General features: G+C 40.8%; 1 protein-coding gene across 3 annotated transcripts in view; it reads right to left on the bottom strand.

Annotated features, from left to right (window-relative positions):
• The window catches only part of Fam185a (family with sequence similarity 185 member A), a 52,894-nt gene that overhangs the window by 29,145 nt on the left and 5,302 nt on the right, over window positions 1–18,447 (bottom strand). For 2 of the 3 annotated variants that reach the window (XM_031380082.1, XM_031380081.1), the window contains exons 3-5: window positions 17,638–17,730; window positions 12,498–12,636; window positions 3,783–3,824 (exon numbers count right to left, since the gene is read on the bottom strand). In XM_031380082.1, the coding sequence (XP_031235942.1) occupies window positions 3,783–3,824; window positions 12,498–12,636; window positions 17,638–17,730 (274 nt within the window). The remainder of the gene's footprint in view (window positions 1–3,782; window positions 3,825–12,497; window positions 12,637–17,637; window positions 17,731–18,447) is intronic. The other variant, XM_031380083.1, reaches the window with a different exon arrangement.

Raw genomic sequence — 18,447 nt, 5'->3', positions numbered from 1 at the left:
AGAAATCTGCCTGCCTCTGCCTCCCAAGTGCTGGGATTAAAGGCGTGAGCCACCACTGCCCAGCTGATCTTGGCCTTTTAATGATGAAACACAGCGTTGGCAATGTCGTGAGAAGGCAGCATGGGAAGCTAACGTGGAGGTAGGGACGATGCTGCCAGCACTCCTGCTCTCACCAGGCAGTTGGCCCTGCTTTCTCCGTTCTCGCTTCAACTTCAGGATGGCCTTTGTCGCAGAAAGGGTGTTACTATAGGCTGAGCATCCTGAATTTGAAGGAATGGCACCCACCATCTAACCCTGTGCTAAAGCTCCTAAGGGCCACACAAGAGTCGAAGATCTAGTAGCACTCCGTCTCCCACTGTGTCCTTCACAGCCCTTCCTCACATTCCTCAAAAGTGCTAAACCCATTCTTTATTATTGTTATTATTATTCTCTCTTATTATCTCATACTACATTTCATACTATATCTCCACCCCACAATCAGATCCCCTCAGAAAAGAGCAAGCCTCCCAGAGGCATTAACCAAACACAATACAACAAGCTACAATAAGATGAGACATATACCATGACATCAAGACTGGCTGAGGCAACCCAGAAGGAGGAAAGGGTACCACAAGCAGGTCCGAGTCAGGGACAGCCCCTCCCCCACTGTTAGGTCAGAGACAGGGACAGCCCCTCCCCCACTGTTAGGACAAAGAGTCAGGGACAGCCCCTCCCCCACTGTTAGGACAGAGGGTCAGGGACAGCCCCTCCCCCACTGTTAGGTCAGAGTCAGGGACAGCCCCTCCCCCACTGTTAGGTCAGAGTCAGGGACAGCCCCTCCCCCACTGTTAGGTCAGAGTCAGGGACAGCCCCTCCCCCACTGTTAGGTCAGAGTCAGGGACAGCCCCTCCCCCACGGTTAGGTCAGAGAGTCAGGGACAGCCCCTCCCCCACTGTTTGGTCAGAGACAGGGGCAGCCCCTCCCCCACTGTTAGGACAGAGACAGGGGCAGCCCCTCCCCCACTGTTAGGAGTCCCTCAAGAACACCAAGCTCCTCAGCCATCTATGCAAAGGACCTAGGTCAGACTCCTACAGGCTCTCTGATCTCTGGGAGGCCTCATGAGTCCTGGTCAGTTGACTCTATAGGCCATCTTCTTGTGGAGTCTTCAAGCCCTCTGGCTCCTCCATTCCTTCCTCCCCTTTTCTGCAGAACCCTCTGAGCTCTACCTAATGTTTGCTATGGAGTCTCTATCTTCATCCAGAGTTGCAGGATGAAGTCTCTCTGATGACTGGTCCCAGAACACTCTGCAGGCAGGACAAAATGTAGGTCCAAAGTTTTGTGGCCGGGTTGTGTCCCAATCCCTCCACTAGAGGCCTTGCCTGGTTACAGAAGATGGCAGCTTCAGGCTCCATGTTCTCTCATAGATTCCATGAGTTTCTATTGCACTAGGTTCTATCTTGCTCCTGAAAGGGTCCTCAATTCCAGTTCTCCCAGTACTCCCCCACTACTTGATCCTCCCTCTTCCCAACCCCACCTAACCCAGTCCATCCATAAAATCTATTCTACTTCCCTTCCGAGGGAGATCTTTGTGTTCTTCCATAAGCCTTCCTTGTTACTTAGCTTTTCTAGGTCTGGGGATTGTAACATGAAAGACCTGTATAATAAAACTTAAAGTATTTGAAGAAGGAAACTGAAATGTATCAGAAGATGGAAAGACCTCCCATATTATAAAGATTAACATAATGAAAATGGCCTTCCAACCAAAAGCATCTATAGATTCAATGCAATCCCCACCAAAATTCCAACACAACTCTTTACAGACCTTGAAAGAACAATACTCACATGGAAAAACAAAACACCCAGAATAGCTAAAGCAATAATGTACAAAAAAAAAAATATTTCCAGAGGTATCACCATCCCTGATTTTAAGCTGTACTATAGAGCTATAGTAATAAAAACCACATGGTATTGACATAAGACACACCTTGATCAATGGAATGGAATCAAAGACCCAGGCATAAATTCACACACCTATAAACAAGTGATTTGTGATAGAGAAAAAGAAAGTATCATCAACAAATGGTGCTGGTCTAACTGGATGTCTGTATGTAGAAGAATGCAAACAGATCAATATTTACCACTCTGCAAAAAACTCAAGTCCAAGTGGATCAAAGAGCTCAACATAAAACCAGATACACTGAAACTGATAGAAGAGAAAGTGGGGAAGAGCCTTGCATACATTGGCATAGAAAAAGATTTCCTGAACAGAACACCAACAGTGCAGGCAATTAATAATTGGGATTTCATGAAACTCAAAAGCTTCTTTAAGGCAAAGGATACCTTCAATAGAACAAAATGGCAGCCTACAGAACGGGAAAAGATCTTCACCAACCCCACATCTGACAGAGGGCTGATATCCAAAATACACAAAGAACTCAAGAAACTAGACATCAACAAAGCAAATAATCCAATTTTAAAACAGGGTTTAGATTTAAACAGAAAATTTTCAACAAAGAATCTCAAATGACTGAGAAGCACTTGAAGAAATGTTAAGACATCCTTAGCCTTCAGGGACATGCAAATCAAAACTAATTTGAGATTCCATCTTACACCTGTCAGAATGGCTAAGATCAAAACCTCAAGTGACAGCTCATGTTGGCAAGGATGTGGAGCAAGGGGAACACTCCGTCACTGCTGGTGGGGTGCAAACTTGTACAACCACTGTGGAAATCAATATAGTGGTTTCTCAGAAATTTGGGAATTGATCTACCTTTAAGACCCAGCTATACCGCTCCTGGGCATACACTCAAGGACGCTTGCTCCATTATGTTCATAGCAGCCTTTTCACAGTAGCCAGAAACTGGAAACAACCTAGATTCCCTCAACTGAAGAACAGGTAAAGAAAGGTACAACACAATGGAGTATTACTCAGCGATTAAAAACAATGCCATCATTAAATCTGTAGGAAAATGGTGGAGCTAGAAAAACATCACTCTGAGTCTGGTAACCCAGACCCAGAAAGACAAACATGGGATGTACTCAGTTATAAGTGAATATTAGATGTAAAGTAAACAATTATCATGCTATAACCATATTCCATTTCTAATGGAATGTTCTTGCTATCCCTCTGTGTGGAAGCTCTGTGTATATTTTTACACACAGAAATTATGTGTATAATTTTGCAAGCCTTTTAGTCATTATTTTGGTAATCTCAGTTAAAATTTTCCCTCTTCCCCAATTGTCTAACTAAAGTAACTTTTTTTCATAAGCAATTTCTATTCCATTACTCTGTCTCCACTGCACTTACAGTGATTTGAAATCACCTTTTGTTATTCATATTTCTTTTACTACCTGGCACTCAGGGGTGACAGTTCCTAGACATAATGAGTTGTTTTATTGACCACTATATTCCCTAGTACTAAAGGAATTACAGACACATAGCTGACGCCCATAGTTATTGATGAAAAGGTATTGGTGTACTAACAGTTGACTTCAAATGACAACAGTTTTGAGAATTTATACACACACATATACATACATACATATACACACACACACATACATGTTACTATACCTTTCTTTGAGAAAGTTAATGTAGCTATTTAAAGGACTCGAGAAATTCATAAGAATTTTCTTTCTTAACATTAGGTCCAGGACATTTTCTATGAGCAGACATATTCAAACTGGTCTGTCTACACATGACCTACAGCTTTGTAAGGCCTGTGAGATAGACTACACACTTTAATAAAGCATCACATCTCCAGCTGTTGTAAGCCATTACCAAACAGAATCTTGACACATACCCACTGTAATGTTACCCATCTTGCTTTGTAAGATGATATTTCCTGCAAAAGAGAGAAAACAAGAATTACCAGAAATACTAGAGAAGAAACTGTGTTATAGAGAATCCTAATGCACAACTTGCATCCACAATGTCATTTACTACTACTACTTTTCTTGCGGTCGTTTTTGTCAATATCAGAAATCCAATTGACTTAGTCGCAATTCTGAAACAAATGACGTTAAGCACATAACCTTCCCATCCCTCTCCAGACCCGAAGGTTTTATAGCATAACTATAATGCAATCATTCTTCTATATGGAGGAAAGATTCTACACCCAGAAAGCCTGCCAAGAATACTCAAAGGCCCTCCTGACGCATTTTCAACATAAGCATCAATGCATTGACTAGACAGGGTTGTACAAAGCCATGTTTTAACCAAGGAACACAAATATTTCATGGAAATGTCTTTTTTTTTTTCAGGCCACTTGCCATGTCTGTTGGATTAAAGTGGTTTCTGAGCCAAGAGGTAGACTGGCTTAGGATAAGAATAATGAATGCACAGATGTATGGCTAACAGAGAAAAAACTTCAAAGCTTTTCACTCTGCAATGAAATATATTTTCTAGAATGATGATAGGGTATTATAACCATTCTTCTCAGCTCACTTAGTTTAAATACAGGGCTGTTCTTCACATGTGTTTGTGGGTACCAGTACTTCTAGAATCAGAAACTCAAAGATTCTTCCCCAAACTGTATGCAAGAACTTCATCTCTTCTAATACAATCCAAAACTACACAAATAAGGAATAACTTGAATTCACAATTAATCCAGAGTAATTTTATTTCATATATTTTGTAAATAATAGTATGTCAATTTCTGTGGAAAGTAAAAATGAGGGACATTTGATTTGCTGCCCAGCAGTCAGGCAAGCATGATGGCAAAGGTCCTCGTAAAGGTCCAGCATTCCATCTCTTGTGAACAAGCATACATTTGTGTACGGATAAGAACATGGTTTTAATGGAGAAGCCCATAAAATTATTTTTATGTCTTAGGATATTACAAGGCTTTGAATATCTTGTTAAATGTGTTAAGTAAATATTACTTCACTGTTGTGCTCTAAATATTCCCTTCCAACTTTCAAACCCAGGAAATATATTCTCACCGTCACATGCAAACTGTGGCCAAAAGCATACAGCTTCTAAAATGGCTCCCACTATCCGTTCCTCCTAGCAGCCATGCCCTCCGTCTGGCCTTCCATCATGTGCAGGCCAGACCTCAGTGACTTCCTAAGGGCTGTGGGCTGCCATTTGCATGGCTGGGTTACAAAAAGATTGTGATTCTGTATTTCTAGTTCTCTACTGTTCTCATGGAAGTCAATACTACACTGTCAACTGCCCTTTGAAACCGGCCACTGGACAAGAAAATCAACAGGCTTCAGGCAAACAAGACAACAGCCATAAGGAGGCATGGAGCCATCTTCACCCTCACTGAACACTGGTAAAAGCTCACAGCCCAGGATGACATTGTGAGTATAATCCTATGAGAGATGCTGAGTCAAAGAACAGCTAGGCCACTCTAGAACTAAGACAATTTTATAACCAGTTAGCTAGTGAGTTCAGGTACCCATATACAAGAAAACTGAACCCCACATACATTTACAATAGTCTTAGTGTAGCAAAATATTTTTAAATGAAAATATGATTCTCTCAAAGTTGTCACTAGTGAGTATGATATGAAGTCTTGATAAAATGATTCTTACACCTATAAGACAGAAGTTTAAGATCCATAGAGAATAAAGACTACTTCTCATTATAGTGACCTGTATCTAATACCACCCCTCTTGACTATTAGAGTTCTATATGCAGTAAAAAACATAATGGAACAAAAAGATTGTTAATCTAAAGAATGGTTATAAAGAAACTTTCAAAAAAATTCAATAATAAATAAACAACAAAAATGTACATATATGTACAACAATAATAATAAAAGAAAAAGAGGCCATCAACTTGAGGAGGGGACATGAGAGGGGCTGAAGGAAGGAAAAGTTGGGGGAAAGTGTATAACTATATATCAGTTGACATATATTAAAATACACAAAAATGTATTTTCAATAAACACCAAAATACTTTTAAAAAATCTCTACCTTTAACAGAAATAGTCTAAAGTATTAAGAATATACAAATGAACTTCTGCCTTAGCTATTTTGTAGAATAAAATGGAATACATAAAAGTATGCAAATGAACAATGGGCATAATTAGCATAATTATCTACTCTTTGGTTTTATCTATTTCATACTAATCACTGAGATAATAAATGCATCAACTATTTGAGTCAAACTTAGGAAAAGGTTTTTACTCCCTATGAAACCAGAACCATATGGCCTATGGTATTATGTGTTTTCTGATACTCTCCAGTTGTACAACTTTCCCAGAAATTCCAGTAGTTAAGAAAACATAGTTTTTCCAATCTCACAACCTTCATTTTTGCATGATTAGAGAAAGCAAATGATTCAATTCAAAGGTAAAAACACTATTTTTCTTCAGCAAAAGAATATGATTATGGTTAAACAGCACATACACCTTCATGATCTAGACAGAGCCCTTCAAATGTACTCAGAGGTAAGCCCTTTGGATGGCTTTGCAGTAGTACATGGGAGAAATAGGAAGGAGAGCTCTTGCTAGCTGTAAGTCACAAGGCTAAATGCTAAGAACTTGAGAGACAAAATATGACCCTTTCTCTTGAGGTATTTATAGACAATGGAAAGCCAGAGATAAGGGGAATGTTTTTACTGAAAAAAATACAAAAGGAAGGAGAGGGAAAGAGAAATATTTTAAAATGCTGGGGAAAGCGTTTTACATGGAATATAAAGACATGGTCATTATGACCCAAGGCTCTGATACAGATCTCAGGGGTATAAAATAGTTTAGAAACATACATAACAAAAGGTGGGAATTCATACAATTCTAGAAGAAAAGGCAGAGCCCAAGCGGAAAGTTAGAAGTGTTTCAGAAGAACAGTGTGTTCAATGTGTTTCTAATAAACCATATCACTACACAAGGAGGATGGGCTTGAAGAAGGCAAAACTAGAAGCAGAACCACTGCTCCACTAAGAGGTGACAGAGTCTGAGGAAGGCTAGAAACCAAAGGAAAAAGGCGGGGGAGACTGAATCAACAGCACGTTTATGGAACTTAAATTTAGTGGCGAGTAAAGGGAGATGAGAGGAGAATTAAAAATAAGACATGGGTTCATAGCTATGGTAACATCAAAACTTTCAAGTGTAAATAAAGAGATACTCTGGATGAAGTCAGGAGGCTGCAGAAGGGGTGGGAAATGAGATGAGAATCTGAGATGACTGTGAAAATCCACTGGCCTATGTGTATTAGGTAGTGAGATGGCACATGGAGGTCAGGATTAAAGATGCAAACTGAATCATCAAGATGCAAGAATGGTTAAGACTCAAAAACATACAACACACAGTGGGACAGAGACAGCCATAAGCCTGGAGAATACCCCACATTAGAGGCAGAAAAAGGAAGTACAGATGTTTATGAAAGAGTTCCTGAAAGACATGACTACTCGAGTCCACTGATACCTGTGTGCCTCTCTTCCTCCCTCCTTAGAACATGCTAAACCATCCATGCCACCTCTGCAATAGACAAGATCTGTAAATACTCTGTCTAGGGCATATGGGAAGAAGTAACATACACACCTAGGCCAATTTACCAATAGGCCAGCTTTTACTCAGAGCTGTGTAGAAAGGCTTTTCAGAACTATACGTTGGATTCTTTCAGCTGAGAAGAAAAATCAGTTTAAACCTTTTTTAAAAAGAAGCAAAACTAAATAAATTGTGAACAGGCAGGTCTTAGATATATTCCCAAAATTTATATCTATTTTTTAAAATAGCAACACATTTCCTCATAAAAATAAGTTTGGGAGGCAGAAGCTGTCCAGGCTGGCCTGCCCTCGCTCCTCTGGGTGCAGTAGGCCAGCGCCACTTCAAGAAGGAAAGGGATACAGGGAGAGGGACAGATGGAAGTGATGGATGGAAGTGAGAATAGCAGAGTTGTGCACATGCTGTGGACAGAGGCAACACTGGTGATGGGTGAGAGAGGGCTGAGGTTGATGGTGATCATGTCGTTGCCCAGTGGGGTCAATAAGCTGGTGTACAGCAACCCGGAGCTTAAGCCAAGGTAGACTCAGCCCCTGAACAAGCTGCCCAGCTGTGGGATCATCCTAGCTCTGGGCAGGGGCCTGAGATGACGAACAGTTCACTTTCTACAGTAGACCTCCTCGAGGTTACTGCCATGTCCCATGATGCTGCTGAGGGCATGTGTGAGTCAGTGGCCCTGATGTAGCTGGGGTCCAGGTTGATGTTGAGAACTGTGTTGTCACCTGATGACATGTAGATGTTCATGGCCTGTGCCACAGCCTGAGTCCATGTTGATGTCCCTGGGCCTCCCAGGGACCATACTGATGTGAGTGTCCTGAGCTGCCACCTGAGACCACTGTGGTGACCATGCTGTTGAAGGCCATGTCTGGGTCTGAGGTCCTGCTATAAGATGGGGTCTGAGTTGATATACATGGCCCATGTCACCTCTGAAGACCAGCAAATGTCCCTGCTCTGTGCTGCTGCCTGAAGCCATGTTTATGTTTATGGGCCATGCTGCTGCTAGGAGCCATAAGGATCTGAGTGGCCTGCCCTGCTACCTGAGTGCATGGTGACAGAGAGTCATGTCTGGGTCCATAGCCTTAATATTGATATTGAGAACCTGTGCTACCACCAAAGGCCATATGGATGTCCTTGGTATATACTATAGCCTGAAATCATGTCCATGTGAACTGCTGCCACTGAGGGCCACATTGATGTGGGTGGTTTACATGGTCACCTGAGGCTATGGTGGTATCTGGGTCAGTGATGTCACCAAGGGCCATGTCTGGGTCCATGGTCTTACTGCAGCTGGGTCTGTATTAATGTTCTCGGCCCACGATGCCACTAAATGCCAGGCAGATGTCCGTGGCCTATGCTGATGTCCATGATCGCAGCTGCATCAGAGGGCCTTACCTGGGTCTGTGGCCCTACAGCAACTGGAAGCCCTGTCAGTGGTCTGTGCTGACATCGGAAACCATGGGACCATGGTCCATAAAGAGTAAATAAACTACTTTTGCAGTGATGCAGATACAGTTGAGAAAAAGGGACATGGAAGAATTCTGTGACAACCCCTCCCTCCCTTGCACCCTTTCTCCCCAAAGAGCAACAGCTTAGACAGGAAGCTATCTTAGAGAACTCTTAAAAACTGTGATAGGATGCTGGAGCATTGCCTTCCACAAGAGAGGCCTTCCAGCAGGGATGCGGGAGGGAAAGGACTCAGCTTTATTTAGGGAGTAGGCTACTGAGAGTTTGACCACGCCTCACTGAGTATATAGATAACATGTGGGGGAGGTCATTAGGGCGAGGGGCAGGAGAGGACTGGGAAGTCCTTGATAGGGGTGTACAGTGTTAAATCCCCCAAAGAAAGAATCAATAAAAATATTATGTTGGAAAAAAAAGTTTAGGATCTTAAACTAGTTTGCTTAAATATAGCCAATATTTTTACAACCATCTGCTGAGAGGGTTAGAACTAGGAATTCACTGAAATACATGATCAGGGTCTTACTAGGATGTGGACCCTTTCCTGCCCCTCCATCCATCCCACCTTGATACTCTAAGCTTCAGCAGCACATGCCTACAAGCTTTTGGATCAAGGGTGGAGGCCAGGTAATCACAGGAGAGGGAGCAAGAGATGCTAGCTTACCTACGTGATTTAAAGCAGTCAATGCACTGGGTGTATGGAATGACCTACTTGTGTATTAGGTCTTTCTAATCTTTCACCTGCACTGGGAAACAAGCAAACAGAGTTAAGGACCAAAGGGAGCAACTGGCTTAAAATATGGAAGTAATTGAATAAAATTCCCTTCTTATTCCTGCTTAAAAGGAATTGTGAGAAAGTTGCTTTGACACAGTGACAATGGACAGCACTGGGAGATAAAGAGGGGACGGAGGGAGTGAAACAGAAGTCCCTTCATTCAGCTGTGTTGTCTTTAAAGATGGCTACCATTTCTTGCCCAACTCTGCACATCTCTGGCTCCTAGGCACCTGGCACATAGTAGCCAGTCAATAAGTACATTGAATTAACAGCAGCAGAGGCTATGATTCATCACACAGAGCCTCCATTATACCTGAAGAGCTCACAGATGCTGAGAGAACTGCTGGCAGACTGCCCTTTGAGGACAGCCCTCTTTGGAAACTGCTTCAACTGAAGACAGCCATCTTGACCCAAGATCACACTCCTTCCTGGAGCAGCTGGGATCTAATGACCTGGGATATGAAACTCCAGTTTCCCTCACTACAACTTGAGACAACTCTGAGGAACCTCGCCAAGCTTCAGAGCTGTACTTGGGATTGCTGAAAGTCCATCATAGTCTGGCTTCTCCATGGAGATGGGGCTTCTTTCCCTGACATGGCACGGGGCCCAAGAAGTCTCTCCAGTAAACACGGCATTCTTATTTCCATCTCAGCGTTCTTTCAGGAACACCCTACCTGAGGCAAGAGTGCACATAAGACCTATATTTAAACCATGTAGGGAAGTAGGCTTGACTCCATATTACAGCCAATACATAGTCAAAGACCTTACAAAACAAAACTCTTATAACTAGCAATATTTATTTCAGTTACTTTAACCAATAGATCTAGAAATGTGTTTAATTAGTGGGTAAATTTCCCCAATTCCATTCTGTCTGTCTAAAATATTTAAAAAGCATTAATGTACTGAATATGAACATGGTATAAAGCAGAAGAGAAGACGGCTGTTCTTCCTGCAGTGTTGGTCAATCAATATCTATCTTGGTAAGGAACTGTTTTACAGCAAAACCTACTTGTGTATTATTATTTATAATACTAATATGTCTTTTCTACCAAATGCAATATAGGCCACATCAGACGAGAATAAAAGTAAATAAATGCAGGTTTAATTGGCACAACTCCCCAGGCGATTCACCAGTCCCAAAGAACAGGGCTGAGGAGAGGCGGGGAGGTTTTATAGTTCTCCGGTGAAGTGTGACAATGTGTCAGCCAGGACCTGGGACTGTGCCTGAGCATGGTCAGAAGCTAGGCAGTGGGGAGAGCATTGGGTAGGCTGGTCATGTCAGAAAGGCAGGTGCACTGGCTGCCAGAAATGTGCAACTGAGCTTTTGGCGCCATTCCTGTAGCGTTAGTTCAGTGCGGGCTGGGTTGGGAGAAAGAGCGCAGATGGGCTTTCCCAGCTTGTGCTTGAGCAGGGGTGAGCGGCGGCCTCCAACCAACCAAACACTTTAATTATGATCACCATACAGGTGTAATGCTTATTAAAAGTCATTTAAAATATGAAATTACAGATTATTACTACTCACTCCCACATTATTACTAATGTATAGCTCTGCTCTATTTTAGGTTCAAATGATGTTATCAATGTAGGGCCTTTGAGGCTTAGTCATTAAGCTGAGGTGCAAAGGTTATTCTAATGACCTAAGTACACTTTTCTTTAACAGAAGACTACTTGATTTGTTACTTGCTAGCATAACAGCAGTAACCACATTCTAATACAACTTAATAATTTGTGCTCACTTCTAAAACATGGGAGTGCTGCCAAAATGGATGGACACCGATATCCAGTCTTACTAACAAGTGAAATGAGTGGGCCATGTATGGAAAAACACTCAAGTGCACACTTTCTGGAGAAGGCCCAGCAGCCACTTAGCAGATGTGCTCGTACTGTACTTTTTTCAAGGATTAAGTGGGTCTTAATACTACCCCTATGCATTTCAGAGCATACACCTGGACTCGAATCATCAGCTCTGTGGAAATATAAAACAGCAGAATAACACCGACATTACACCAGTAGGCCTTTGGCCAGATTAGCTCAACATTATTATGTTCTCACTTTCTCTTTCCACAATGCAAACATTAACTAAGTAATGTTGTTCTCTGCAGATATATGCTTTGGAAATCACAAGAGAACACTCAGAGACAACTGAAATAGCACATTGCTAAGAGGACCTGTGCCAGGAGAAATATACATTAACGTAGTGTACCCGAAATTAGTATCATAGAGTCTCTATAATCTGATCTACCCAAATGCTTAATTCATTTAACCTCTTGTATCATGGAAAGTAACCGCTAAGAATTCCATTTTTATTAATACTGCTTTTATTTCATCTCTTGGATATTGTTCCTTCTTATAAATTTTTTTTTTTTTTTTTTGGTTTTTTTCGAGACAGGGTTTCTCTGTGTAGCCTTGGCTGTCCTGGAACTCACTCTGTAGACCAGGCTGGCCTCGAACTCAGAAATCTACCTGCCTCTGCCTCCCAAGGGCTGGGATTAAAGGCGTGCACCACCACCGCCCAGCCAAAATATTTAAATATCAACTACTGGGGCTGGAAAGATGAGCACGTACAGCACACATGCACACTAAAATAATGAAAATATTTTTTAAAAAATCAGAGCTACTATTAGCTTTATGTAATAATAATTTCCAAATTCCCTTCAAAATGAAATTAAAATAGCTTGTAAGTTATTTTACTTTCACAGATTTTTTTTAAAAAAGATGACTACAATTAATTATGTAGGTCAGTTTTCTTATCTTTCTTTAACTATACAGTCATCTCTTACATTTTATGCCATGTGGAAAGTCTGTGATACATGAGGCCTTTGTCAGCTTACCATGAACATTTCCTAATGCAATATCCCCAGCAGCAGAAGACAGAAATGAAGACTCTGTATAAAGATACTTGGCTTGAAGCAAACCATTCTCCGTAGATATATTAACACAACTTCCCTGAAGTTTATCTATGGTCACGGTCTAGTAAAAGAGAGGCCGGAATCAGTTCACTATAAAACAAACCGTAAACAACCAAAACAGCCCAGCCAGAACAGCCCAGCCAGAACAGCCCAGCCAGAACAGCCCAGCCAGAACAGCAGTTCTCAGTCGTGAGTCGCAACCCCGTGGGGGTGGGTCGCATTCTAGACATCCTGCAGATCAGATATTTACATTACGATTCATAACAGTAGCAAAATTACCATTATGAAGTAGTCACAAAATAATCATATGGCTGGGGTCCCCACAACAGGAGGCTCTGTGTTAAAGGGTCCCAGCATTGGAAGTTGAGAACCACGGCTCTCGAGTGAAGACCAGCTTCAGAAGTACACAATCACCCTGACAACTGCAAGACTATGAGCAACACGCACTCTCTGGAGATGGGGAATGGAGCCAAGGTGCAAGTCCTCCATTGATTTATACCTTCTTTACTTTCTCAGAAAAATGTTTGTTATACTCTCTATGTAGACTTTGTCTTATTCATTTATTCCCACCAGATTTTTGAAAAGTGCTCTTATACAATATCTCTTAAAAGTTTATGTTATCTTGACTTTTATATTTGACCTTAATCTGGCAACCACAATAAACTCACTAATTCAAGTAATTTATTTGTATTAGGAAAAATTTCCACAGGCATACTTATCACCAAACGACCACTCAATTCCTTTGCTTATATTATTCATCTTATATTAATTATGTCCTCTGCGCTTTTTTCATTCTTTTTCTTACATCTGTCTCCGCCTTCCAATCCAACAGTGAACAGTAGGATTAGCTGCAGGAGCAGCCTGCTGTCACCTTCCTGCTTGTCTCAAAGGGAAGTGCACAGCATCTCAGTAGGGGCATGAGGCTTGTTACAGAAGATGTTGTTATCTTTTACCTGACTAAAGAGTCAAAGGCATTGTGATTTCTATTTAAATTCACAAATGCATTAGATTTTGCTGAGATGCACGACTTCTCTCACATGTTAACGCAGTAACTGTAAACTTCTAAAACATTTCCACCTTGTATCAATAAAGTGGTAGCTTTCCAGGAAAAAAAAGAGAGAACTTTTTCTCCGACAAAATTCAGTGTGTACTTATGTTTCAAATATTGTTTATTACACAAAACAAGACAGAAAGAGTTCCACATCATCCACATCATCCACCTGTGATAAACAAATACGTGTTCATATGAATGGGTTGGCACTGCACTCTCGATTACTAGGATGGCTTGCCACAATTCTGCCCAGGAACAAAAAGCAGTATACCAGGGCATTTAAACAAACGGCACGATCACTTTGAGCACACTGGCATCAGCACCACTCCTCCTCCCACACTTCCCAGAAACTGTTAAGAACGTTAACAAATGTTACCAAACAAGATTGAGTTTCAAGAACAAAATATTAAAGACACCAGTACAAATCAAGAGAGAAGCATACTCAGGGGGTCTTATGACCTCTAGATTCACAGTATGTATGCAACTTTATCATTGTCTATATTTTTTTACAAAGTATATAATAATATTGCTTTGTAACCACTTGTTTATCTTAGTTATGGGCTGACAGAAACTTTAACTTTAAATCTAGTTTTAACAAATCTGTCACTAAAAAAGGGGGCCTTTTACTTATAAATGGACTTAACAGAATATAAATGTTTTATCTTCCATAGGCTTACAGTAAAGGCATAAAACTTGAGGCAAAAAAATTCTCCATCTACAAAGTCTACTCATAAAAACTTGCTCAGTATTCATGGTTTTACACGTAACAAGAATTTCCATAAAACAGGCAACAAAATGCCATGTTCTGGCCTTTCAGTAAAGAATGGGGCTGTTTTAGGGAACACCAAAAGGTGAACAGTAACGCAGTATTTGAAACATATTGAATTAACTAAGGCAAGCTCGTGCTTAGACTCTACTCACCACCACATTAAATAAAGCTGGGCTTCAAGGCACTGTTTATGAGCATGTGGAAAATGCCAAGGATCTGTACTGTTCATTAAAAACTAATTATGTCCCAGGAAGCCAGAAGGCATCGGGCACTACCAAAGCAAACGCAAGCAGGTAAGTCCCAGCACACAGCCCAACACAACAGAGTTGTCCATCACTCCACACAATTCCCAGGAACAAAAAGTAGTACACCAGGGCTGCGTATCCTGAACTGCCTTAGATACTAACTCAAACAATTAAGCTTAGGTTAGCACAGTTGACAGCAAAATACTGATAAAAATCTTATTTAGTCATAATATTACTGGATAAAATGTCACATGCAGACATGCTAGATTGAACTGTATACTCTGATTTTTAACATAAGTTATTTAAAGAAAGAACAAAAGGGAGATCAGAAAATAAATACCTTCCTGAGAGATACTGCTCAAATTAATTTTTATATAAGGAGGGATTTTTTCCCTACACTTAGTTAATTTACATATGTGCACATTGGTATATAATATATATATATATATATATATATATATATAAAACCATGAAGTGCTGTGACTCTGCAGTCCGGACAGAAAGAAAAGTACAGCTGGGTCTTCATGTCAACCTACAGTCACATGAATAATATCTATACTCTTTCTTACGTTATAAAGGTTGATTCAAAATTCATCATTTAAAACAGCCACACAACCAACAAAGCTATTGTTTTGATATCCATTTAATTTTCATTATCTAGTTTGTTGGGTAAGCAAGGCAATACTTCCATCTCTCGAACAGTGAGAAGCAGGTTCAGGGAAGTGAGGAGCTGCCTATCTCTCCTGTACCCTCACTATAAGCAAGCCTGTGTCAGAGTCGGCCACACACAAGGCCCTGAGTGAGCACTAAACGTGTACTGATGCCCTCCTGACCATGTTCTAAGATAGGTCCATTACTATTACCCCATTCCAGAAAACTGAGACACACAAAAGTCACAAAACTAGGTAAACGGTTGAGTCAGGAAGTTTAATTCTCAATGTGTGCTCTTAACTGGTATTTTATGTTTTAAAATAAATTTTCAAATATTTTAATACTATGGGAGAAAAATAGAAAAGTGTAAGTCTTTTGTATATTACCAAACAAGCAAGAAATAAAATAGTTAAACAGGAAACAGGATTCAAGAAATATTCAATTACCCAAAACAGCTGGAACAAATTAATAATGTGGTCAAATTACTCAAAATAATAGATTTAAATTAGATTTTAAAAATAGATTTAAATTTCTGGTACTCATATGTGATTAGAAGCATACAATACTGGGCAAGGCTCTGTGTTTGGGTCCCCAGCTCCCATGCAAAACCCTACCTAGTGCCACAAGTTTATAACTCCTGTGCTGGGAAGGTGGAGAAGGCAGGTCCCCTGCAGCTCACTGGCTGGCCAACCTAGCCAAAAGTCACAGAAGCACTGTCTCAAAACTCAAGGTAGCTGAGCAGTGGTGGCTTAGGCCTTGAATCCCAGCACTTAGTACACAGAGGCAGGTGGATCTCTGAGGTGGACTGGTCTACAGAGTGAGTTCCAGAACAGCCAGGGCTACACAGAGTCCCTGTCTCAAAAAACCAAAAAAAGAACACAGGGTGAAGAGCAATTGAGAAAGATGCCCATGTCGACATCGACCTTTCACCTACATGCACATATATGCACTGCCCCCACTGAGAACATGTAAGATTACATATACTATCATTTCAAATAACATTAGCTATTAACACAAGGGTTGAATCTGAAGGAACTGCAAAGTTGTTGGATTTGCCTGCTGTACTTCTAAGGAGACAGTAATCTGACTAGTAAATTAGAGGTCATCTCCAATGGCAGAGACTGAGGCCTCAGGATCTTGAAACACTTTCCTAGTTTAATTTAAAAGGTTTATTATGTATTGAAATATTCGGTTTAAACAGCTTCCCACAGATTCTTGGAAAGTAGTGATGGGAGATTAACACAGTATAAACAATCCACCTTGCTTACCTGTGCCAGCGAAGGAGCAGTAGATGGCTCCGTGGGTAAAGGCAGCTGCTGCCAGGCCTGGCACCCTCAACTGCATCACTAGGACCCACATGGTAAAACAGACAGCTGACTCCTACAAGCCTTCCTCTGACATGTGCATCTGAGTGTGCGCTCTCTCTCTCTCCTTCTCCCTCTCTCTCATGTGCTCTCTTTCTCTCCCTCTCTCCCTCCTTCCCTCTTTCTCCCCCTTCCCTCTCTCTCTCTCTCACACACACACATAGGCACACATGAATAATAAAATGTAGTATAATTTTAAAAAATGTACCAACAATACTCTATAAGATACACTCAATAACCTTCACCATCTGATTTAGATTTTTTTCTTTTAAGACTTAAAACACTACTCATTATAGTAGCAACTAAAAATGCATAGCCTCCAGATTTTAACCTTACTATTAACAGCATGATATAAAATAATACAAACTGACTTTCTGTAACAACCAATCTCTGTGGATGGGGGCGGGAGGGCGGGGTGCAGGTAGAGCTTTGGTAGGAGTTTTATCTCTCAGCACCATCTAGTGGAAATGCTGAAGAAGCGGACTTTCAGATGCTTTTCAATTTCTCTATGACTTCTCTGAGTAGACAATGTATTTTGAGCATATCAACGGCTCACCCCACCTCCAATGCATCCCAGTCTCCCTGCTGCCTTTTCTCCTCTCTCAACATCACATTCTCCATTCAAAACCCACGAGTTAGGTCAATGCTGTTCGTAAGTGACCATCATTTCAGGATTTACCCTTAGGATAGCCATAAGGCAGCAAGTGTGGGAGAATACAGTACTCAGGTAAACCCAGCACCTAAGAAAAATCCAATTCCCATACTCGTGGTATTACTTAATGAGGAATTTTAGTTCACAACCATGATAAGTCAGAATTAAACATCAAGGGTTTAGTGAATCTAATGAACTAAATATCAGTTCTAAATATGAGCTTATTAAAGAATAAATGCACTAAAAAGGAAATATGACACCATAAACTTTGTAGCAGCTGCCGTTTGTGGGGAAGCTAAGCTGAAGTTACTGAAAGCATTTCAATCTTACACTTTTATCTGATGCATGAATATCTACATTTCCATAAACTGTTCCAAGACAGATCACATCACCTCCTTTGGTTTGAACACGTAACTTTTGACTCTGAAAAAGAAAAAAACCACAGAGAGTAGAGAGAGTAAGCTTGCATGAAATTTTTCTTCTGTGCATGCCCATAAAATAAACCAGGAATTTAAGCAAAGTTTTGAAAAGGCAAAAAGAAACTGTTCTCAAAAGAATTTGGTTTATAGTGTTGCTAACTTTGTCACAGTTGTGAACTTACAAAACCAAGTTATCAATGAATTTTTAGAAGGATCTATTTCCAGACTAACTCTGCTTTCAGATATGAGGCTGACCTTAAGTGAATTTCTGGAGTGTCTCTGAAACTCATGACATTGTAAGCAAATGTTCATTCATATGTATGCTCATTTGTTTAGAGGGAAATAATCATGAAATTTTCCAAAGAGGCCTATCTGTGGCTTAAAGACACTGACATTGTAATCTGAAACTCATCTAATTCCCATACAATGAAAAATTTTAAAAGTGAAAATAAGTCAGAAATTATTGGGGGAAATTTTTGTGCTACATTTTTAAAAACTGCAAATGTGTGGCATTCACTGACTTTATTCCGTAAGGATGCTGAATACACGCAGCATTCCATACATCTTCCTTGGCTAGTAAAGAAAGCTGGGGCAAGTCTAAGCTGGGAAAGTGCAACATCAGGTCAAAGCTCAGCACCACTACCTCAGCCATGTGCCGGGAGCTCAGCATCACTACCTCAGCCCTGTGCCGGGAACTCAGCACCCTACCTCAGCCGTGTGC

This window comes from Mastomys coucha, unplaced genomic scaffold (assembly GCF_008632895.1).
Source record: "Mastomys coucha isolate ucsf_1 unplaced genomic scaffold, UCSF_Mcou_1 pScaffold19, whole genome shotgun sequence".
Lineage (NCBI taxonomy): Eukaryota > Metazoa > Chordata > Mammalia > Rodentia > Muridae > Mastomys > Mastomys coucha.
The sequence above is the reverse complement of the archived record's forward strand: the minus strand, read 5'-3'. Positions and strand labels throughout refer to the sequence as shown.